Below are 25,718 nucleotides of genomic sequence, written 5' to 3' on the forward strand. Positions count from 1 at the left end.
TTTGCAACATTTCGCTCTACTTTTAAAGTTTTTGCGACAGTTTCTTAATTTGCAAACTCCTTTTAAAACAAGTGGGAGGGTGGCGTCATTTCTGCATATTTTTTTGCAGGAATATGCTTTGTTACTGGAGAAAAGGAGAACTTCTGAACTTCTTTTTTTATATAGAAATATAGTAAGTACTTCATAATAAATGACAACACTACCCTGTACGTAGCTGATCATTTTGGTCAACCCTTTTACATTTTAAATATTTTCCGTATGGCACTTTATATTATAATTTTTTTAAAACTGTTCGAGTCACTATATACAACGAAATCGTATTAAAATTATATTAATAATATTGATAATATTGTCCGCTAACAAGCGGAACAAAGATAAAACAGCAATGTAAACAATAAAATCGCCCCATGTGTAGGCACAGAAGTTCCGATGCTCGGCTGATTGAAGAATCATCGCTTGTCGCCTTGTAATAGCCTTAGAAATCCGCCTGCGACTGAAAGTCGGACCCTCTGACACGACCTTGGACTGTTCGCTCCTCGCGCCATCGTTCACACCAGCCTCCGTCTCCCCCCATTGTGGACGTAACCAAGAAAGGCAAGCGTGTCCAGAGGATAAACTGGAGACCATTGGCAGTGAGGCTCATTTCCCCAAAAACACAAGGAATATTTGTGCTTTTCTTATTTTTATAACGCCAAAGTAATTTTAACACTGGAGGAAATTACGACAGATTATTTATAATTTCATTAAAATACAAAACTATATATATATATATATATGAGTCAAAAGTTTCTTCAGTATCCTTCGAAGAAAGCACACGAACACTTCAATCCCCCAAAAGCCTTTTAATTAGACAGTTTAAAGGCAATCACTCTACGCGTTTCGGGTCTGTGACCCTTGCTCACGAGTAAATTTCAACATATAAAGTGCAACTTATATAGTCATGTGATAGTTGTGCAAATAATGAAACAGAAAAACAGACTAAAACTGTGATTCTTTAAATAAAATAACAAATGTAAGTAATCCATTTACCTTCTTTTGCACATATTTTCAAGCGGTATATTAGATGTTGATACATGTGCTTTTCAGTACAAAAACCTATATTAAGCTCTTTTTAAAGCCATATGGTTAAGGGGATTTCAAAAAATAGTCTAACACGGTGGTAATTAGATGCAAAGGTTAATAATTTCACTTGAGTTATTTTTGTCTCAATTGCGAAAAAATATCTTTTAGTCCTTTTATTCGGACAGACTTTAGTGACTGTTAGGTATCAAACCCCAGTGGGCATTCCAACTCCACATCACCACATTAATAAATGCCTTACTTATATCCCCTTGTTCTACATTCTTTTTCGCTTATTCTTAGCGAACTACATAAGAAAAGTTTTTGAGCCCTAGTGGTCTTTTCATTCCCTCAATTCACCACATTTCACTCGATTTATGAAGTATACATGAAAAGATTCTCTCAGTATCTGTACATTCTAACACTTCTTTTCTTCATGTGCTCTAGAGTAAAAGAAACAAATAAAGATTATAAATAAAAACAACCTGTGACTAATCTATATATATATATATGTGTGTGTATATATATATATATATTTGTACCATATATATATATATATATATATATATATATATATATATATATATATATATATATATATATATATATATATATATATATATATATATATATATATATATATATAATAATCTATTAGATAGATACGTGTCTCTAATTATTATTTTATACTATTGCTCACGGGGTAATTATTTACAAAAATAAGTTTGAAAGACTAAAACCAGACTATTTTATACTAGACTAGAATATGACCAAAGCTGGTGTGTATGGCGCTTTTGCGGCTACAAGGAACTTTTGTAATTCTGTAATTCTATCCGAGTTATCAAATATAGTAGAAAAGCTGGCGGCATTCTGCTGTCCCGCCGCTTTTTTGGCCAAACTGTTTAGTTAAATACTTGCACCCTAACACAGCCCGGAGATTAAGGGGTGCACCTTTTATTTCCAGCTCTCCGCTGCTTTGTGTTGACTCTGTTACCTGCGCGCTCCCGTTACCACAGGCCGCTGCACTGAGGGTGACAAAGCACCCCAGCACGTGCCTGGAGCCGCCTCATAGTTTATCTCTGGTGTTAGGTGCGTATGTCAGCACAGGAAGGGGTACGAGTCGCTGAGGACAATAGTGGGCGCGAAGAGCAGCCTTGGAATTGTTGATACATCACCAATGCCGTCATTGGTGCGAACGTACCGCTCACCAGGCCCAAACACACGAGCCCGGACATTGGGAGAGAGTGAGGTGAGACCGATCAAGCATCAGCCACCGACTCACCCCCCTAAGAGACGAGCTGGGACCCCAGAGGATCCACTAGCCCCCAAAATACAAGTGATTCACGGGTGCACAAAATGGATGCCACCAGCCCACAGCCCCCGCACCCTTATGAAACCATGCCGTGAAGCACTTCTGTCTGTAGACAAATAGTAAAATTGCAGCCAATTGAAATAAAATCTCGGCTTCTACTCTTGGCCAAATGTGAAGTTCGGCAAATCAATGTATTTCTTGCACCTTACACCCCTTATGATCCGACAGAGTGGAGCGTTTAGAGACCCTGCAGTGTTCAGTGTAAAAAAGCATATTCATGTCTGATATGTGAAAAATCCATATTTTTTTTTACTGAAATCAAGAAGTACAGTTGTGAGGGAGTAAAGTTGAAATATCCGCTTCCCCTCACAATTGCACCGTGGATGGTGCTGGAGTTTTGTATTCAAGCCAGGACGGGATTGTGAACACTGATTCTCCAATTAGCAATTTTGTATTTTAATTAACACTAGAACACGGCAAATGCAATGCCTAAACTGTGTTTATTTGGATGAGAGTTTTTAACTAGACCCATTCCCGTCTTCAAAGGTGCACATTCCGAATCCGTGTAGCACAGCCTGGCCTGTTTGTTTTATTTTTCTCGGGGTGCAGGGAAGCCTCAAATGTGACCCTCAATGTTTCAATAAAATGTATGCGATGTAGTAGTCAGTCCTCTGGTCTGTTTTCAGTGTTACACTTTTAAAATGTATTCATTTCTGCTCATGTTGCTCCTGATGTTCCTGCAGAGGGCGGATTTACAAATGTGTACACATAGAAGTCCACTTCCTTTGGCCAAATGGAGATGCTGTTGTATTTTTAATGTGTCCTTGTTTTTATTGTAGGGCATAATACAGAATTAACCAAAAGATGTAGCCTACAAGCCTAATTCCATGTGATGTGTTTTTGTTTTACTATTAGGTACCTCAATGCAACTTCCTGTGTCGGTCAGGCCACATTGACTGTACAGTTTCTCAGTCTAAAAAAGTTCCCCTTTGGGTAAAATGAGCCAGAGACCTTCTCTGCTCTTCTCAGAGGCAGACTTCACAATATGTTTTGCTTTGCACACAACTTGGATATTTCCAAGCTACTGTACTGTTGTTAACTGAGCAGTGCTTATGACAAATGCTCTTTATTTCTCATTTGCCTTGTGTTGCACAGTAAATGGTGCTGGCTTCTAACTTAGCTTAGTGTTCTCTTCTGCCAATGATGTTTTGCCTTTATTTGGATTAAGAGCATTTTGAATTGATTGACTAGCCAGTGCCTTTTTAGGTCTCGCTCTCGAGACCTATTGTCGCCCACTTGCCTCTCAAGGGAGACAGAGCGGGGCATGAGCCTACCAGGGTCTGTGGACGAACTTACGCAGGCCGGCCGAAGGCACGCACACACACACACGCGCAGACACACGCGCAGACACACACACACACACACACACACACACACGCGCAGACACACACACACACACACACACACACACACACACACACACACACACACACACACACACACACACACACACACACACACACACACACACACACACACACACACACACACACACACACACACACACACACACACACACACACACACACACACACACACACACACACACACACACACACACACACACACACACAGACACACAGACACACAGACACACAGACACACAGACACACACACAGACACACACACAGACACACACACAGACACACACAGACACACACACAGACACACACACAGACACACACACAGACACACACACAGACACACACACAGACACACACACAGACACACACACAGACACACACAGACACACACAGACACACACAGACACAGACACAGACACAGACACAGACACAGACACAGACACAGACACGTACACAGACACGTACACAGACACGTACACAGACACAGACACAGACACGTACACAGACACACGTACACACATGCCAAGCCCCCCAAGCCCCACTTACCGCATCAGCTGCCTCAGCCGCCACTCCTGACTTTTGGTCCTCTGGGCCATCCACTCCATGGGCTTCTCGCAAAGACGTAAGACCCGCCCCACCACAGCCGTGAGCGTGCACATCCCGAAACCGGAAGTTTGGGAGTGTGCACGCTCACAGCTTGTCACCAAGCAGTGATGCATGCACAGGGATGCTATGTGCAGGGACACAGAGGCGACCGGTAATTGTTTTAACAAAATTATTATTATTATTATTAGGAGGGTTACGAGAATGCCCGTTATTCCATTAATCGGCAAAGCAGGACAGCGCGGATTCGGTTCTCAGTCTATACAAGGATGGAGTAGAGCACGAGTCAGACCTCCATGCAGCGACAAAGTGCTAATGACCAAGCACTGACGAAATATAGCACGAGCATGATCTTCCGGTGACGAAGGAGCGTATAGCTCAGTGTGATCTTAGTCCATGCAGTGACAAATGAGCATAGCACGGGTAAAATATTCTGTCCTTGTAGTGACCCAGTGAGTGAGCTCCGATGCAGATGCCTGGTGATTGTAAGAGGTGCGCTTTATTTCGCGCAGTGGAACGAGAGCAGTTCAGTTCTCAGATGAGGGTTGTGACCATGGAGACTCCAAAATCCAGACGCCAATGAGAAAATGTAGGACTGACTGCTTTACAAATGTACCCAGGCAGAGCAGTACACTCGCTGACTCAGTTCTTTTGGCATGGCTAGAGAGGAGCAGTACCACCAAAGATTTCGGAGATGCAGGGCCCCTCCTCTTTGCTGCTGGACTACAAAGAACCTCGTACTGTGAATTCCACCCCACCAAGAAGCCAGACTCAAGTGATATTTGTACAAGGGTTGATATACTCTGGTTCTTGATCTTTAAGATTTGCTGGTCACTGAGCTAATGTTGTGAATGGGTGGTGTAGACCTGGTGGGTGCTCGGTTCGACAAGTGGCAGAACTGCTTTAAAAAATGTGTACCGACCAGGTGTTTTTTTCCCATTTTGAGTGGGAAGATGGTGTTTGCTGAGGTCTGAAGCAAATTATATTACATCTGTTCAGTGGAGCAAGTGTTACTGCCAAGGATGGGTGGGAGGGTTAGGTTGTTGGAACTGCATGATTGGGGGTACAAGTGCTGCACCCACAGCATGGAGTACACATTTTGTGATTGTTGCAGACAGGTGGCATTGCTCCGGCAGGGTAGTCATGTGACGTCACCAAATAGGAGGGGATCGAATGACATTTGCTAAGACTTGGAGTATGAATGTTGCCAGATTGTGAGGGGTGGTTGATATTGCTGCCATGGTTGCAGTTCAGGATCCTTTGAATGAGAGGAAGGCATGGTGGCATTGCTCTGATTAGGGCTATTAGGTAGGATTGCAGAGATTGGGGTAGCATGTGGTATTTCTTGGTTGGGTGGCCGGCAGCATGGTCTTGAATAAGTGATATTACCTAGGCAGCTGTCAGTGTAGCAATATGTAGTATGGCTCCCAGCCTCTGCAGGCAACTCTTAAATATCCAGAGATACTGTAAATACTTGCAGTGAGAGACGCACGCACAGCCTTTTGGTTAGATTTCTCATCAACCTGTTACATTATCAGCCATGGTTAACCAATTGTGTGCTTAGCTAGGTTGGCTACAATCAGAGGTACATCTCTAAAGTGGCTTGCTTTGTTCCTTGCAAAACCGGTTTGGGTGGAGTTGGATCCCTTTTGTCCAAAAACTAAATTACCTGTGGAGTTTCTCAAGTGTTGCCCATCTGACTCACCCTCTTCAACAATGACACAGACACCCTGGCTGAGTCTTTCAAACTTCTAACATAGTGTTTATATTCATGCAGACGATGCACAGCTCCATCTGAACCAATAATAGGTATCCTGGAAACTGGCATTGGGTGGCAGCTTGCCTGTTACCAGTCCTCCACTGAAAGTCTCACAATTGGCCCTATTCCAAGCTACACAAGGGGTGTACCACTCCTGTGAACAAACCAGAAAATTGTCTTGATCTTCACAGTGATGATGCCATACCTGGGCTAGGTTCACATCATAAGCATTGGATGCCTCAATACATTCCATGACAAACTGCAGAGAGAGGCCAAAAAAATACACAACCCCCACTCCTGAGCATCCTCTTAGACAGTGCCAGTATGATACCCGCATTGAAAACCACACCCAGTCAAAACAAGCATTTGCAATGCAATAGGTCTCACATTTTCACAAGTTTGAGCTATTGGCATTGTAAATGACAATGGTTTTTATTTATGATTTGGTTTTTAAAACATAAATAAAAGGCATTGTCATGTACAATGCTAACAGCTTAAACTCTCACAAAAGTGAGACTGATTGCATTGCAAATGCTTTATTTGTTTGTTTTCTAAAGCGTCGAGATAGTTCGCTCGGATGTAAAGTCTTATACTAAAATGCGAGAGCAGAACAACCTGTCAAACACCAGAATACAAGGATTACATTTAAATGTATAATCCGAGAGCTACCAATCAATAACTTCGGCAGAGGAGCCAAGTCAATAAAAACAACGTCTTTAAGCCGATTGAAGGCGTGAATGAAAGTTGTAACGAACTAGCGACAGAAGGGATAAAGAAAATAGTCTCTCCCCCACTCTCCAATTCCTGAAAATGAAATGCACCAAACAGTCTGATCGGAGGAGTGGGGGGGTGTTAGTTGGTCTGTGTGTGTGTGTGTGTGTGTGGCTCCGTGTGTGTGACTCTGTGTCTCTGTGTGTGACTCTGTGTCTCTGTGTGTGACTCTGTGTCTCTGTGTGTGACTGTGTCTCTGTGTGTGACTGTGTCTCTGTGTGTTTGTCTCTGTGTGTTTGTCTCTGTGTGTTTGTCTCTGTGTGTTTGTCTCTGTGTGTGTGGCTCTGTGTGTGTGGCTCTGTGTGTGTGGCTCTGTGTGTGTGGCTCTGTGTGTGTGGCTCTGTGTGTGTGGCTCTGTGTGTGTGGCTCTGTGTGTGTGGCTCTGTGTGTGTGGCTCTGTGTGTGTGGCTCTGTGTGTGTGGCTCTGTGTGTGTGGCTCTGTGTGTGTGTGTGTGTGTGTGTGTGTGTGTGTGTGTGTGTCTGTGGGTGTGTGTGTGTGTGTCTGTGTGTGTGTGTCTGTGTGTGTTTGTGTCTCTCTCTCTCTCTCTGTGTCTCTCTCTCTCTCTCTCTCTGTCTCTCTCTCTCTCTCTCTCTCTGTCTCTCTCTCTGTCTCTCGCTCTCTCGCTCTCTGTCTCTCTCTCTCTCTCTCTCTCTGTGTCTCTCTCTCTCTCTCTGTGTCTCTCTCTCTCTCTCTGTGTCTCTCTCTCTCTGTGTGGCTCTCTGTGTGTGGCTCTGTGTGTGTGTGTGGCTCTGTGTGTGTGGCTGTTCCCCATTTGTGTTATTGGCATTGGCATTGTGTTCTCCCAGTGCTGTTTGTTTTCTTATTAGCCCCCTGTGCCTGCCCGCCCCGCTCCCCGCCGCCGTGCTAGCGGCCACGTCCCCTTTTCCTTCTGTGCCCTCCCCGCTCCCGCCTCCCAGCTGCTCCTCCCTCCCTCCCACTTCGCCATAAATAGCGACCGTACGGACGCGCAGCGGGCGCGCCGAAGGCGCGCCAAAGGTAAGCCCGTCCGCGCCTGGACCGCGCCCAGCGCCAGGACCCCTGGACCCCACCGACGCAAGACGACCCGACAGACCTACGACGCCGCCGCCCTCAACGCACTCAATACCGGCCGTAACCTCGCCTGCTGCATGGCCGCCCCGAAACGCTTCCACGGACCCTTCACCTGCACAACCTGCAAGTTCACCTGCCTCCGACCATGTATCGCGCCCGCCAAGCCAAACCCCAGCACCGACCTCTAGTGCTTCCTGCTCAACACGCGCTACGTCCACAGACACGCCGTCGAACTCTGGAACCTGCTCGACACAACATCACCAGACGTTGCGTTCCTCACTGAAACATGGATGAACGCCTCCTCCGCCTCCGACATCGCCATCCCGGATGGATACAAGATCATCAGGAGGGACCGCGTCAACCAGACGGGGGAAGGCATCGCCATCGTCCACAAGAACACCATCCGCATCCCGACCGACTCCAACGACACACTGACCCAAAGACGACCCTCAGAGGCACCCTCATCTACAGACCCCCGGGACCACGCGCACAATTCAGCGAAGACATCACAGACTTCATCAGCCCACACGCCCTCCCCTCGGCCGACTACATCCTCCTAGGGGACCTCAACTTCCACCTGGAGAACAACAAGGACCGCAACACCGTCACCCTGCTGGACACCCCCACCCACTACGCCGGCCACACGCTGGATCCCGTCTTCTCATCCAGCAAGCACATCGCTTTCAGCCACTCCACCGGACTTCACTGGACAGACCACAGCTGCGTCCACTTCAGCTTCCGAAAAACCACCACCCACAACCACCCGCAGCAGGTTCCTCGCAGAAGCTGGAGCAAGATCACCGCCGACCAATTCACCACCTCCCTCAGCCAGAACCCACCCACCCGCCAGCACACCGGACCCCACGAAACAGCCCGCAACTTCACGCAGTGGCTGACCGCCTGCGCCGACGACCTCGCACCTCCTGAAGAACCCTCCCAGCAAACCCAGAAGCAAGAAGGCCCCCTGGTTCACCGACGAACTCAAGGACTCCAAGAAGACCTGCCGCACCCTTGAGAAAGCCTGGCTTTTCGACTAGACCACTGACAACATGACCGCCCTCAAACACGCCACCCGCAAGCACCACCAGCTCATCCGCGCCACCAAGAAGAAATCACTGAAGGATCGACTGGACAACAACGCCCGCGACAGCAGGGAACTCTTCAGCATAGTCAAGGAGTTCTCCCACCCCATCACAAGATCTCTGCGACTCCCTCGCCTCGTTCTTCCACCGCAAGATTGCCGACATCCACATCAACTTCGGTGCACCATCCCGCACCCAACCGTCGAACCAACGCACCCCACCGCCACCGTCCGCACCTGGACCACAGTGACCACCGAAGACACAGCCCGCACGATGAACACCATCCACTCCGGATCTCCGACTGACCCCTGCCCCCACCACGTCTTCAACAAGGCCGACTCCACCATCACACCCCAACTCCGAGACATCATCAACACCTCCTTCGAAACCGCAACCTTCCCGAAGAGCTGGAAGCATGCCGAGCTCAGCGCCCTACTGAAGAAACCAACAGCGGACCCCACCGACCTCAAAAACTTCCGCCCCATCTCGTTCCTCCCTTTTCTCGCCAAAGTCATCGAGAAGATCGCCAACAGACAGCTTGCCGCCTTCCTCGAGACGAATGAATCCCTCCACCCCTCGCAGTCCGGTTTCAGAGCCAACCACAGCACCGAGACCGCCCTCATCGCAGCCACTGACGACATCCGAGCCTTTCTCGACAACGGGGAAACAGCGGCTCTCATCCTCCTGGACCTCTCCGCCGCGTTCGACACGGTCTGCCACCGCACCCTAGTCCAACGCCTCAGCAACACCGGCATCCAAGAGAAGGCACTGAAGTGGATCATCTCGTTCCTCGCTGGAAGAACAGAGATTCCGCCTCGCTTCCGTTTCGTTCCGAAGCCACCGAAGTCATCTGCGGCGTCCCGCAAGGATCATCACTCAGCCCCACTCTCTTCAACGTCTACATGAGACCTCTCGCAGCCATCGCACGCCAACACAACCTCAACATCATCTCCTACGCCGACGACACCCAGCTGATCCTCTCCCTCACCAGAGACCCCGACACCGGCTCTGTGTGTGTGTGTGTGTGGCTCTGTGTGTGTGTGTGTGTGGCTCTGTGTGTGTGTGTGTGTGGCTCTGTGTGTGTGTGTGGCTGTGTGTGTGTGGCTCTGTGTGTGTGTGGCTCTGTGTGTGTGTGTGTGGCTCTGTGTGTGTGTGTGTGTGGCTCTGTGTGTGTGTGGCTCTGTGTGTGTGTGTGGCTCTGTGTGTGCGTGTGGCTCTGTGTGTGTGTGTGTCTGTGTGTGTGTGTGGCTCTGTGTGTGTGTGTGTGTGTGTGTGTGTGGCTCTGTGTGTGTGTGTCTCTGTGTGTGTGTGTGTGTGTGTGTGTGGCTCTGTGTGTGTGTGTGTGTGTGTGTGTGTGTGTGTGTGTGTGGCTCTGTGTGTGTGTGTGTGGCTCTGTGTGTGTGTCTGTGTCTGTGTGTGTGTGTGTGTGTGTGTGTGTGTGTGTGTGTGTGTGTCTCTGTGTGTGTGTGTGTGGCTCTGTGTGTGTGTGTGTGTGTGTGTGTGTGTGGCTCTGTGTGTGTGTGTGTGTGGCTCTGTGTGTGTGTGTGTGTGTGGCTCTGTGTGTGTGTGTGTGTGTGGCTCTGTGTGTGTGTGTGTGTGTGGCTCTGTGTGTGTGTGGCTCTGTGTGTGTGTGTGGCTCTGTGTGTGTGTGTGTGTGTGGCTCTGTGTGTGTGTGTGGCTCTGTGTGTGTGTGTGTGTGTGTGTGTGTGGCTTTGTGTGTGTGGCTCTGTGTGTGTGTGTGTGGCTCTGTGTGTGTGTGTGTGGCTCTGTGTGTGTGTGTGTGGCTCTGTGTGTGGCTCTGTGTGTGTGTGGCTCTGTGTGTGTGTGTGGCTCTGTGTGTGTGTGTGGCTCTGTGTGTGTGTGTGTGTGTCTCTGTGTGTGTGTGTGTGTGTCTCTGTGTGTGTGTGTGTGTGTCTCTGAGTGTGTGTGTGTGTGTGTGTGTGTCTCTGTGTGTGTGTGTGGCTCTGTGTGTGTGTGTGTGGCTCTGTGTGTGTGTGTGGCTCTGTGTGTGTGTGTGTGGCTCTGTGTGTGTGTGTGTGTGTGGCTCTGTGTGTGTGGCTCTGTGTGTGTGTGTGGCTCTGTGTGTGTGTGGGTGTGGTGCAAATGCAATAGGTCTCGTATTTGCGAGAGATTAAGCTATTGGGATTGTAAATGACAATGCCATTTATTTATCTGTTTTCAAAACCAACACATAAATAAAGTTTGCCATTTACAATGCCAAAAGCTCTAACTTTTCCGAAGGAAAGACCGTTGCATTGTAAATGCTTGTTTTTGTTTTTTGCTGATCCCATTTTTGCTGGCCTTGCTGCTAACCAGTGCTAAAGTGCTTGTGCTCCATCCTTAAAACATGGTAACATTGTCTCATCCCTAATTGGCATATTTACTTATAAGCCTCTAGTAAAGAGATACTACATGTACCATGGGCCTGTAATTTAAATACTGCTGTGGTCCTTCAGCACTGATTGTGCCGCCCACTTATGTAGCACTTTAGACATTTCTCAGGCCTGCTGTTGTAGGCTGTGTGCAGTTAGGCTGCCATTTCGACCTGGCAAAATAAAGCTTTTGCCAGGTCAAACCTTCCTTTTTAATACGACAGTCCCCCCTCCATCTTGATTAAGAGTATCCACCACATCACAATCAAGGGAGATTCCCTCAAATGGATCACCTCATACCTCACCAGAAGAACCCAGAGAATCAGCCTCCAACCTTACACCTCGGAACTCTCAGAGTAATCTGTGGCATCCCCTAGGGATTGTCCCTAGTCCCGCCCTTTTCAACACGTACATGACCCCCTGGGCAACACCATCAGATTGCATCTTCTATGCTGACTACACCGGCTAATCCTATCGTCCAAAGATACCTTCACCACCAGAGTCAACCTCGACCGATGTATGATTAAAGTTGCTGACTAGATGAAGGACAACTGTCTCAAGCCCAGTACGGACAAGATGGAAGTCCTAATCTTTGGGAACACCTTTCCATGGAACAGTGCATGGTGGCCTGCTGAACTTGTCCCTTCCCCTGCCCCAACAGACCACGCCTGTAACCTCAACATCATCTGGGAAACCAGTAGACGCAGTCTTGTCTGTATGCGTCTACACCCTACACATGCACAGCAAGACTTTCAGGTGGCTCTCAGTCAACATCCGAAGGACAGTCATGCAGGCGCTCGTCACCAGCAGGCTGCACTACGGGAATACACTCTATGTAGGAATCAACACCTGCCTCCTGAAGAGACTACAGACAACACAAAAACACAAAACACAGAGGCCAGACTCATCCTTGACCTCCTAAGACATACCCACATCCCACCCAACCTCAAGAAGCTATACTGGCTCCAGGTCCAAGATAGATGCCAGTTTAAGATGTTGACCCACGCATGCAAAGCCCTGCACAGTGAAGGACCAGCATACATCAACAAAAGCTTGACCTTCCACCAACTGACCAGACACCTACGATCTTCCTCGCAGACATCACCTAGATCTGCTGAGGCAACAGCGGAGGCTGCTCCTCGTCACACCTGTCAACCAAAGCTTGGAACGACCTCCCCTGCACCTCAGGACCGCCTAATCGCTCCAGCAGTTCAGGGAAGGATTAAAGACCAGGCTGTTAGAATGAACAGATCATCACAAGGTAGTTAGCAATGCCAGTGCCTTGAGACCCCAACAGGTGATTTGCTGCTCTCTACAAATCCTTGATTGAATGATTAATTGATATGTGACCCATATGAAAGACCTTGGACAGACCAGAGGGCAGGATGCAATCTATTTAAAAAGTAGGATATGTGCTTTTAAGTTTTACATGTCCTGCTAGTAAAAAACTCTTACATTCGTTTTTCACTACTGCAAGGTCTACCTCTCCCATAGGATAACATTGGAGTTACCTTATTCCTAATGGGAGTAGGTAATCAGTTTGTTTCGTGTCTTTGGAATCTCAATTTAAAATCCTAAGTTATGGTGAAATCTGATTTAAAATAAGTTTTGAAAATGACTTTTTTAGAAAGTTGGCATTTTCCTGCCTTGGCCATTCACTGCCTGTAGATCCAACGCAACTGATACATCTCCTCTTCTCAGTGGCGAGCGGAATCTGCACATCTCTGCTGCTGTGTGGATTGGACCCGACACTAAAACCTGCATCGCTGCAAGCATCCCGTTTGGAAGCCCTGCAGTACTATGCATCCTCAGCGCAGGCCCTCATATCTCTCTTGGACGGCAGCCTCGATGACCACGACGGATTCTGCATTGTGACTCCTCAGAACCAACACATCACCTCAACTGTGTGACTCATCCCCAGTGGCGTAGCTAGACATCTTGAAACTGCCACATCGTTTAAGCTGAGCAATGCATCTTTGACACAGATCCTCGCAACACTCTGCAAACCAGGATAGAAGGTACTTTGTTCAGCTGGCCTAACTATGTCCCTGTAGTCGAGCCACGCTCCATTGCACTCGGCCTGAACTTGTGACTTTGTCTCGGGCCAGTGCCTGCAGATATCCACAGTTGGTGCTTTACTCCTTTTGATGCTGTATTTACTAAAATCCTCAAAATTGTATATCTCTTGTTGTACTGATAGAATTTTTGTCGTTTAGGTCTTATTTTAATTATTAAAAATAACTATCAGTTGTGGGCTTCATTTATGCGTTTTCACTGTTCCTATTCTTCTTGTTGGAATCCTGGCTGTGCTGGACCCCAAGAAAAGCGTTGACGTTTCGACCCTATGGTGCCCCAATCGGTTGTCACGGCGGGTCTTTTTCAAGACAGGAGTGGGAATGACCGTTCTGGAATCATGGCTGGAGCTTCTCAGCCTGATCATGTATTGTCACAATGGCTCGTGTACCCGAAATCCGAGTTGAAAACTGATCCGGACGTAGGTGCAGTAACTCATCCGTCAGTCGCAGAGGCATCGATGCGACTGACTGACATTCCCACCCCTGTCTTGAAAGAAGACCCGCCGTGACCACTGATTGGGGCACCATAGGGTCGAAACGTGGACGCTTTTCTTGGGGTCCAACACAGCCAGGATTCCAACAAGAAGAATAGGAAACCTTGGTTAAAAATTACTAGCTGGCCACTAAAACACTTGTACATATCTGTATATATGCGATTATCTACACGGTATATATCTTTCACCCTTTGAGCATTCAAACACAATTGTCACTAAACTACACTTTGCCGCTTATGCTGACAGTCCAACCTTGTATTGTATGATATCATTGAATGACGCAATTCTGATAAAGCGATACAGTACAAACAATCAGTCAATCTTATAACTTATTTGTTAAGCATTTATTTTGGAAAATAATGTGTATATAAGAGCATCCGTTCTAGATTGCATTTCATACCAGTACCATAGTAATTTTGTTTTACCCAACAGAACCACTTTCTTGTTTAAGCACAAATACTTTACACATTATCTATGAGTTAAGCATTACTGCTGTGTGGCAAAAGTTACCCGAGGGTTGAGCACAGATTAATTTAGGGTTTGCTTGAGACTTCACCCCAAGATTAATTGTGGTTACTGCTTGAGAAGGGTTTCACTCCCCTCAACCAGAAACCCACTTTCTTACAATGAACCTCAATTGAAAAGAGTGCAATAACTACAAGGGAATGTAAGTATACTATTTGTTTGTACAGGAAATTCTTGTGCACCAACTAAGGGAGTAGGCAGGTTAAAGTAACTGGAAAATAGGCTAGCCTCGTAACATTTTCCTGTCTTTCAATTAAAGGTTGATAGGTTCCAAAACACTTTATTAAATGCTGATGTTATGCCTCTGGTGAGAATTAGTAAAGATGTAAATGTATGCCAGGAGTGCTGGATGTACAAATAGAATGGACTTATTTTTCTTTATGCACGATTACTTTAGAAAGTGCCCTTACGGTGAATTTTTAAAAACCTTTTTTATGCAAATCGTTGAAATCAGTTGTCTGATTGTGTCAGCAGATTCTACCCTGTGTTTGTCTCAAACAGACGCAGCACCCAGCAAGGAGCTCGATGAACTGTCTAAGAAATCTTTTCCAGTGAAAAACAGAGGAAAGGTGAAGAAAACAGAAGCATCTTCAGCACAGGAGAGTGAATTAGAAGTGAGTGCTACTCCCTTAACTCATTCTTCACAATTTACGAAGAGTATGCTTTGAGTCGGTCTTCTTAAAATAGGAGTAGGTTGGTTAGTCAGCTTAAGCTATTGGCTTGACACTTATTTCAGTCGCATATTGCCTCACCGTAAAGGAGTATTTCTCTCACCACATGCTATTGGCTTCCTGACGTATTATTCTACCTCTAAGAAAGTGCTTCCCTTGCAATGCATCAGAGTCTATTTTACATCTGAAAAGTGCATTCAGTCATCACATTTTTTTTGTGATATCCAATTCTTTCTCTCCTACTCAAATTATATACCGTAAGCAATCCTGTTTTGCCATTATGTATAGCTCTCCGTCCTGTTTTTTTTCAAAACATACCGGCACTTAAAAGCATGCTTTTCCCTTCTTTGAGGTAAGCAATGTGACACAATGCGATCATTTTTAGACTGTGTGTTTTTAAATAACTGCTGTCTGTGTCCGTTTCAAAACCGCCTTCTCATCTGTGAAAGAATGTAGCAGGGCCTCCAAAATGCTAAAGTTAATGTTTAGTGGGTCTCTTGAATTCTGTGCTGGTGATGCATTCACAATTGGACTGTTAGTAAAAGTGCGTATGTGTGTCGAAAGAGAATACAGGTAACATGGACACTTACTGAATAAGAAAGTGCGTTCCTTAATGGCGATCTCATTCTTAAGAGGTAGATTTCCTAAACACTGCGGGGACACTTAGGTAGTGGTATTAGAAGCATTTCATGAAAAGTCTGTTCAATGCTCTGGGTTGCCATGAACCACAGGCGCACCTATACAACATGTTAATAAATCTACTACTAAGTTTAGTAAGATGATATAAATCTCATTAGTGTTTTTATTTAAATCGTGCCAGAGGCTGGAAAAACGAGTTTTTGTGTCTTTTTGTTACATGTTTGTATATTCCACTGTGACATATTTGTTTTTAAGACCAGGCACATTCCAGGCATTTAGAAAAGTTTAGTGCCTCTGGAGTATGTCTAACTTCAGTGCTGTTGAAAAGTGCTTCTAATACCCTCTCGAAAAACCCTTTTAGCAAACTGGCTGTGCAAAAAAGTTTATTGCATGCATTTTTAGCTGTCCTGCCGAAAGGGTGCATGTGCTAACCCTTTAAAGGGGTAATAGTGCTTCTCTGAAACGCTTGTTTAACAGCTTTCACGATAAGGGTCCGTCTGTCCAAAAACTAGGAAGGGCACCTTCAAAACTTAAAAGTACATAAGCCAGTTGAACCCCAAGTCAGTCAAAGAAAATTATCAGAAAAGCAAATGCTTACAAGTATATTTAATTACTTTCTTCGTCATTTTGAGATTTATTTTCAGCCGTGCAATTTTTCTTGGTGTGCCTTTTTATTGGTGTGGCTTGACACCGTAGTAGTCACCAAACAATTGTGATAATCAGGAAGAGGGGCTTTGGCTACATCCACATGTTGGGAGTTAGGAGTACATGTTTTGAATGAGCAGAAGTTTTTTGCTTCCACAAGAAAGTGCTTGTCCTCCATACAGCTGTGGTCAATTTGTTAATTTATCCATTTGCCTCCGTGCCTTCCAGAATTTCCCAGATGTGGAGTGACCACTACCAGTTGAAAGAATTCAATGAGGCTAAACCTCTTCTTTGGTCAAAATTACCCCTCTGGAGCACCTTCAGGTACCATGGGTGCAGTAGGTCCCCAGGCTGGGTTCCCACTGGTGGACTTTCCTACAATGCCAGTCGGCCCTTTGAATACGTTCCCTGATCGGACCGACTCCGGTGGCGCATTCATGACCTTCACTGAAGTGTGGTCCAGTGGGGTCTTTCCTGGCACCACCAACACCACTCATCGACCCCATTGTAATTGTCGACTTCAGCGCACACCGGGTTGGAGACAATGCCTTTTTTATTTTTTTAACAGGATATGAGAAGAATATACTTGGGGCATATGGGACGATCGATATATAGCTATCCTGGCCCTTTTGAGAAGCTCTTGGCAGAGTATAACTGGTATGAGGAACTGCCTTATGCCCTTGATCTTTACATCTCGCCAGTCAGTGACTTGGTTTCTCCTCCTAGTGTGGCTACAGGGGTTGGTGCTTCCTTTGCCATGGTGGTGAGGAGGGTAGCTGAGGTCTTACAGGCACATGCATCATTATTGGCTTTTGCGATTTCTTAATTGCGATTTTTAAGGAATCGCAATTAAGAAATCGCAAAAGCCTATGCATGAAGAATTCGCAGAAAAATTTGCGATTTCTAAACATTCCTTAATTGCAGCTTGCAAATTGTGAGTCGCAATTAAGGAATACCTCCCCATTCATTCCTATGGGCCTAGAGGCTCATAGGAATGAATGGGAAGGCATTCTCAATTCGCAATTAGCAAGTCGCAAATTGAGAATGCGATTTCTAGGGTGCAGGGGTGTCCAAAGGACACACTGTTGCACCCCTGAAATTAATCTGTGCACATATGTATATACTTGAAAAATGCACAAAAGTACATTTTTCAAAGTTTTCGCAAACTACCATGAGGTTCAACCTCATGGTAATTTGCTCGCCCTAATTGCGAAATCTCTATTTTTAAAACTTTCATGCATTGCATTTAAGGAATCGCAAAATGCGATTCCTTAAATGCAAATGCAATTTGAGAACTCGCAAATATTTGTGAATTCCTTAATTGCGAGGGCCTTCACCCTTGATGCATCCCAAAAGCTGATTTTGCGATTTGCACAGTTTGCGATCACAAAAAGCTTTGATGCATGTGCCTATTAGATCTTACACTCCCCTCGGTAACTGTCAAGCCCTCTTGACGTAGGTGGATATAAGTGGTCTTTTCACAGAGGTACTTCAGTCCGGGTTGTCCCCCATGGAACCACTCCTCCTCTTAAAAAAAAAAAAAAAGCCCTCACTGATGTCCTGGCAAGGCCTGGGCTAAGCCCTGCACAGGTACTCCTGTGCATAGGACAGTAAGTTAGTAACTTTTGGTAACTCCTTATCCGGAAAAGACTCCACCTAGCAGCAGATTCTTTACTGACCTTGGGGATCCAGCTTCCCTCAACAATCACCCCACACCGGAGAGCCTGGTCGTGCAGGCCTCTATGCCAAAGGTCAAACCTGCCTATTCACTACCACTCCACCAGATAGGGAATTCAAGAAGCTGGACAACTGGAGAGGATTTTCGCTCCCACTAGCCTTGCACTGTGGTCTGTGAGCACTGCTTGTCTGTTAGGCCGGTACACGCACACAATGTGGGAATTAATCGCGCAAGTGCTGCCGGTGATCACTGGGGAGGTCAGAGTCATCCTGATCCAGGCTATTGCCGATGGTTGGGATGCAGCAAATGTCATTATCTATTGTGGACTGGACACAGACTCGCTGTGTAGAGTGATTTTTTTTTGTAGTAGATTGCGTTCCATCACACCCAGCTGAGTTCAACTGTCTTCTTGGGGGATGTCCAAGCATCCCTTATGGACATGCCCTTTGGCTCAGATCTGTTCACTGACCAGGCAGATGTAGTTCTCTAGCGCTTAAAGGACAGCAGACCTCCCACCCACCTTGGTTATTGGGACTCACCATAACTTAACATCAACCTCATTCTGTTCTCTGTGTTAATGGTAGAGGCTAGCAAATGCATCAGTTTCCACCAAGCCACCACAACCAGCAGACTATCCAGTCCTTTTGTGGCTGTTGACATGGCTCCCACAAGCATTGTCAGACACAAACTCAGAGATCTGCCTAGTCTGCCCCTGCCTAGCAGCCACAGCCTTTGAACCTCTTTAACGTGCCCTTGCAGCATCATGAGCAACCTGTTGGCAGCAGGATCCAGCACCACCTGCCCCTCTGGCAGTCCATAAATGTGAACAAGTGAGTGCTCCAAATTGTTCAGTGGAGTTGCCCCCTCCCATTCACAGAAACCCCACCAAAAAAGGACAAAGGCCTCTGCCCCATTCTAGATCTACACCCTCAACTATTTCCTAAAGAAAGAGAAATTCAAAATCCTCACTTTTGGTTCAGGTCCTGTGTGCACTGGACTCTGGAGAACAGAATGATAGTGCTGGACTTGCAGAATGCATGTTTCCTTATACCCGCCTGCCGGTCGATAAAATTTACCTGCGGTTTGTGGTGGGCTAGTAGCACTTTCAATCGATGTGCTCCCCTTTGGCTTTACCAGAGCCCCTCAAGTGTTCACGAAAGTGATGGCGCTCATCGCAGCTCATCTGAGGAGTTCAGGGGTTCTAGTAGTGATTTTTTTTTTTTTTGTCGATTGCGTTCCATTATCACGGCTGGCAGAGGTCAACTCACTTCTTGCGGGATGTCTCCTCCCCCCACACACACCCCCTCCCCAATTACTGGCTGGCTGTTGGAGGCATCACCATCCTCCAGACTACCTTCTGCATTCGCTGGGGTTCATTATCAATGTGCTGAAGTCACATCTTACACCCTCTCAGACATTCCCTTTCATCTGAGCCATTCTGGACACTTCCATGTGTGTCCCCATGAGTGGCAAGCCCAGTATATTCAGGCTAAGATATCAATGTTTCATCCAGTATCCTGGATATCTGTGTGATTAACTGAGGCTACTAGGTTTCCAGGTCTCCTGCATCCTCTTGGTAAAGCATGCCCAGTGGCATATACACAGGCCCTGCAGTGGGACCTGAAGTCCCAATGGGCTCAGCACCAGGTAAATCTCTCCGACCTGGTCCAGAACTGCTAAAGACTTGCAGTGGTGGCTAACCGTGATTGGGTTGGCAGCAGACCCCTCTCCCTTCCCCACCCACATTTCACAGTGGTGACAGATGCGTCACTCTTGGCCGTTGGGCAGCCATCTAGGAGAAGTGGATATCAGAGGACCTGGTTTGCATTGAAAGCCTTCCTCCAATGAGCAAGGGAAGTCACATTCAGGTGTTCACGGACAATGCCATGCCATGTGTGACTACAAATAATAGGGTGGGATGGGGCCGTGGACCTTGTGCCAGGAGGCTCTTCTCCTCAAGACTTTTTCATGGTTGTACAACACCGGGCTGGGTCTCTAAAACCAGGGCGGATAAATTTAGCCATCGATACCTCACACATCGCATCTACATGCAGAGGTTGTGTGTGGTCTTTTCACGACTCAGGAGAGCCTAGGTTACAGTTATTTGCCAAAGCCAAGCATGCTTAATGTCGGAACTTCTGCGAGTTTCAGTTTTCAAAGCGACTTTCGGTCAGAGACACATTTTGTCTTGAGGGCTTAGGACTCTCCTGTACACATACCCGCAAATAACACTCCTTCCCAAGTTATAAAGGTCAGTACAGACCTGGCCCAAGTCATCCATGTAGCTCTGGATTGGGCACAAAGTATGGTATCCAGAACTCCAGAGCATGAGCGTCAGTCCTCCGATCAGACTGCCCATTTGGGAAGATCTTCTGGTGCAGCAACAGGGTAGGGTTCTGTACCTAAACCTGTGCACTTAATGCATGGAGAGTGGGCGGCAGCAGTTGAACCTATGATGTCCCTCCCAAAGGTTGTGAGGTCACCTTGGCAGCCAGACTTTACTCCCCAAGAGCATATATGCTTTCCACTGGGACATGTTTATTGCTTGGTGCACTGATAAACCTCTTACTTCACCCTTGTACAAAGTGTTGCTGCTGGTTTTGCCATTAGCCCAGCTATTCCTTGGTCTGGGCATAGTTAAAGGGTATCTTTTGGCCAGCTCTGCTTTTTTGTGGTTGCCGGATTAACCTCCCTCTTCAAGTCAACTGTTGAGATATGGTCTCTGAAAGGACTTTCACATATGTTTCCCCCCAAAGCTTTCTTTAAGCCCAGTAGTACCTCAAATTTGTTTTAACTGAATGTATTCATCCTTGAACCCATGCCTAGTTGCCCCCTAAGATTGCTGACGATCAGCACAGTCTTCTTGGTGGCCATCACCTCAGCTAGTAGAAACAGCGAGCTGCAGGCACTTTCTGTTAACCCTCTGTATACCAACTTCTTCCCAGACAAACTGATTACACCCTCCTGTGCCTCCTTTTTGCACAATGTGGTGACACCTATCAACGACGTCTAAAGTATCATTCTGCCTTACCTCTTTGCTCTACCTCACCCTTCCAAGAGGAGGAGAGACTCTACCGCTTGGACCCGGAAAGTGCGTTGTCATTCTGCTTTGATCTCTCCAAAGAACACCTATTGGATGATCAGCTGTTTGTTGGGTCACTGGGGCGAAGGAGAAAGCAGTGCAGAAACAGTTGGAATGTAGATGGATTCCACTCTGCATTAAGTTCTACGAGGCATTCGCCAATTAGCAACTCTCTGAGGACTTGCAGGCTCATTCAACCAAAGTCAAAGTTGCGCCAATGCATTAGTCCCCATCCTGGAGATCTGTTGGGCTATTGTGGGCTTTCTTGCACACATTCACCAAACACTACTGCTTTGACAGTCAGGTCTGTCCTGAAGGGCACTTTGCCGGTTCAGTCCTTCTGAGTTTTTTGGTCGGAGCCAATTCACAGACCCACCTCCGGGGAGGTATTGCTTTGGTATCTATTCTAAGGTAAGGAATCCATGGCTAGAAGTCTTTATCAGATGATGTTACTTGCCCCAGTATTGGAACTTTCATAGATTCCCATGCTTTGTATCATTCCCCGTCTTCGGAATGGGAGCCTCGGTAAATAGAAAAAACCATAGTAGTAAGCACAAAGTGAAAAAATAGGCCTAGGCCTCATCTCATTTTGTAGCTTATCCACCTCTTTTTGTAAAAGAGACCAAAATTCTGCAGCAGCCAATCAGAGCAGCCTCACCCCATAGAACCTTCCTGAGAGAAGCCCAGAGCCTCAGATTTTCTACCGCACGTTGCGCAAGGGAGTCTCCATTGAGCTCTGCTCAGTTTTCTTCAGTTTTTTGTTATTTCTTCAACTACTTGGATATTTTCTCATCATGTCGGAGAAGAAAGCCCTTTTTAGAGCCTGTGCCACCTGCTCCAAAAAGAGGTTGTTTGTCGAGGACAAACATGAGGATTGTATCTACTGTTTGTATCCGGACCATAAACCAACAGGCTGTCCGATTTGCAGATCCTTCTCAGCAAAGACCTTGAGGGACAGGGAAGGATGTCTCCTCACATGGCTTCAAAAGATGAAGGAACGGAAGGACATTATCTCTTCGGACAGTGAGGGCTCCTCGTCGATGGTGTCATCCAGAAAGTCTCTGAAAAGGGGTAGGTCCCCCATTTCTACTTCAGACGAGTCCCGTCACAAGGCCTTACCAGGGACCTCTGATAGGTCTGACAGGCCGGCTGCCCAAAAATCTCCTCACTGAGGTGAAAAGGAGAGGCAGGGTAAGCCTGAGGAACAACAGCCCTCAAAAAAGGTGAAAAAGACTTCTACAATCTCTTCACCTCCCTCAGAGAAAGATCGAGGGGTCAAGAAGCCTGCAACTCCTGCTCAGGAGGTCGCTTCAGACAAGAGGCAGAAGTCGTCGACGACTAAACTCTCAGGTACGTCGTCGACGAGTGTAAAAAAGGACAGCTCTGCCAAGGTTGCCTCGTCGACGGGCTCGTCGACGACGGCTGTGTCGACGACGCCTACACCGTCTACGGTTTTCAAGGCTCCGGAATCCTGCTCGTCGTCGACGAGAGTGACCATCTCCACGTCGACGACAATGACTGCAAGGCTGGCGTCGACGGCGGTGTCGACGACGAGGACGACTTCGACGACGATGTCGACGACGCCGGTTACCATGTTGCTGACGACGAGCTCGTCGACTGTCCCGTCGACGATACCACCATCGTCGACGATGAGTTTCTCCTCGTCGACGACGCAACTCTCGGCGATTAAGACAGTGTCTACGTCTGCACTTCCACCGTCGACACAGACCCAGAAGACCTTGCCGTCGACGACGGCCTCGTCGACGACGACCTCGTCGACGACGGAATTTTCTGAAAAACATGTTTTTTCGCAGAAAAGGAGGCAAATAACGCCAGAGATGACGTCTCCTCGCCAGGTTCAGAGATTACCACCTAGCCTACTGTTAGAAGAGGACTCTGATGAAGAGACTTTCAGTGAATTTGGGCTAGCCTATAGCCCTTCTGACCTCCAGGTTAAGGTTCAGGATGTTAGCTCTGAGGAAGAGCAGTTGGAACGACAGCACTATGCTCCAGAGCATTATTATGAGGAGGAGCGCACTACTACCGGGCACATGCCTCCACAGCAGCTTATGCGTCAGGTACCTGAAGGGATGGTGGCAATACCATCCACTTTAGTGGCGGATTTACAACTTATGTTGCAGGACTACCGGCAACGTTTCCCTGCCCCTCCAGAAACGCAACAAGTGCGCCCCCCAACACCTCCGCCTCAGACATTACAACCTGTGGCAGACCATTCTTTGCCTCCAAGAGAGCGTACCACTGCGCCGGGAGTGCGCCCACAAGAGGTGGTACAGGTGCAGGATACTGATGATGACGCTGCGTCTTCAGATGCAGACCAGCAAGCGGATCCTGATCAAGATCAACAGGCGCCGTGGAATACTACTGACCCTATAGATCCGGACAACACCGATCCAGATAACATTACTTCGCCTCCAGCGGACGTTGGAGGGTTTCACAACCTAATGGACAGGGCATCCAAAAGATTTGGTCTCCCAGTGACCACGGTTCAATCGGATTGCTTCTTATATGACTTTAAAGAACCATTCAGAAAGTCAGTGAGGTCCATCCCGATCATTGAGCATGTCTGGTCTGAGGGCTTGAAGGCGATGCATAATCCAGCCACAGTCCTCCCGGTGCTTCCGAGACTGGAAAAGAAGTACAAGGCACCTGATGGCAGTCCGGCATGTTTGCTTGGCCAACCGAAACCGGATTCGGTCATTTCGCAGGCTGCCCAGAGCAAATCCAAGAATCCTTCTACGCCGATGACTACACCGCCGGATAAGGAAGGCAGGCGCCTAGACAATGTAGGCAAAAGATTTTCAGCTATGGCCAGTCTCCTGGTTAGAGCAGCCAATGCTTTAGCGATTCTGGGACGCTATGATCGGCAAATGTGGTGCGACCTTGCTCCATTTGTAGAAGAACTGCAGGATTCTTCTAAAGAGGAGGTGAAGAAGATTTTGCTCGAAGGGGAACGGGCCTCTTCGGAGGTCATTGATGTGGCAATGGATATAGCAACCACCGCATTCCGAGCACTTGCCGGCTCGGCGGTTCTGCGACGCCAAGGGTGGTTAAAGGCCACATGGTTCAGGCAGGAGGTGCAGAATAAGATCTTGGATCTACCATACGACGGTGAGATGCTGTTTGGCAAGCACGTCTGAGGCCCTGCAAGGCATCAAAAAGGACACGGATACAGCTAAGTCCTTGGGTACATTGCAGTATCGTAAAGTGCCTTTCAGGGGGGCTAGAGGTAGAGGTTTTTCTTCTTATCGTGGAGGAAATCAAAATCGCTACTCTTCTGGATCCCAGTCCAACCAGACGTATAAGCCTCAATACTCGCAAAGGGGTTCTTTCTCTCGCCAGCAGCCTAAAGGACGTCAGGGGCAGCAAAGGAGAGACAACACCAGGAAACAATAGCGGCCAGGTGGCTCTTTCCACTGTTCCTGTTCCCTCATTCACATCAGTGGGGGGCAGGATTGCCCATTGCCTAAACAACTGGATGATTATTACATCGGATCAGTGGGTCCTACAGATTGTCAGAGAAGGACACACATTGGAGTTTCAAGACCTTCCTCCAACGAGAGCGCCGGATGCCTTCCCTCCCAAACATCTCAGGCTCCTTCATCTCGAAGCCCACCAACTTTTCACCAAGGGGGCGGTAGAGCCTGTACCCCTTTCGCAAAAGGGGAAAGGGTTCTATTCCAGGTTCTTCCAGGTTCGGAAGACAAAGGACAAGTGGCGTCCAATTTTAGATCTACGGCAGCTCAACACTTATCTCGTGAAGTTGTCCTTCAGGATGGTCACTCTTCAGGACATCCTTCGTCTGCTCAATCCAGGGGATTATATGGCGACCCTAGATTTGGAGGACGCCTACTTCCACGTTCCAATTCATCCAGCTCACAGGCAATATCTTCGATTTACAGTGGGCAAGAGCCACTTTCAATTCAAAGTACTGCCATTTGGTCTCCGGTCCGCCCCGCGGATCTTCACAAAGATTCTGGCTCCGGTGGCAGCTTTTCTCAGGAAGCAAGCTATTCAAGTGTTTCCATACCTGGACGATTGGCTGCTAAAAGCTCCATCTGTTCTAGAAGCGTCCAGTGCAGTCCGGACATGCAAAGATCTGTTCGAGCAACTAGGTCTTCGACTCAACAGGGAGAAATCGGTTCTATGCCCATCCAAGTCAGCAAGGTTCCTGGGAGCCATCCTGAACACGGACAGTTGCTTAGCCCTTCCATCGAAGGAACGCCAGACCAAACTAATGTGTTCAGCTCGTCTTCTCCAATCTCGAAAGACACTGACAGTTCGCAGGTACAAATCGCTTCTCGGATCGATTTCATCTTGCATTCCTTTAGTTCCGCACTGCAGGCTCAGGATGCGTCCATTACAAGAGCAATTGGACAGACAGTGGCGGCAAGTCACAGGATCCTTCGACGACAAGATTGTCGTTACCAAGGAAATGAGAAAAGCAGGCAGCTGGTG

The 25,718-nt window shown here is 47.3% G+C and overlaps 1 protein-coding gene across 12 annotated transcripts in view; it reads left to right on the top strand.

The window, feature by feature from the left end:
- Positions 1 to 25,718, top strand: part of EYA3 (EYA transcriptional coactivator and phosphatase 3) — a 1,455,294-nt gene that overhangs the window by 884,680 nt on the left and 544,896 nt on the right. For 6 of the 12 annotated variants that reach the window (XM_086957503.1, XM_086957498.1, XM_086957499.1 and 3 more), the window contains one exon: positions 15,029 to 15,141. In XM_086957503.1, coding sequence (XP_086813629.1) covers positions 15,029 to 15,141 — 113 coding nt within the window. Of the gene's footprint in view, positions 1 to 15,001; positions 15,142 to 25,718 lie in introns of all 12 variants that reach the window. The other 6 variants (XM_086957496.1, XM_086957501.1, XM_086957495.1 and 3 more) reach the window with 1 other exon arrangement.

The sequence above is a fragment of the Lissotriton vulgaris genome, chromosome 2_1, assembly GCF_964263255.1.
Source record: "Lissotriton vulgaris chromosome 2_1, aLisVul1.2, whole genome shotgun sequence".
NCBI lineage: Eukaryota > Metazoa > Chordata > Amphibia > Caudata > Salamandridae > Lissotriton > Lissotriton vulgaris.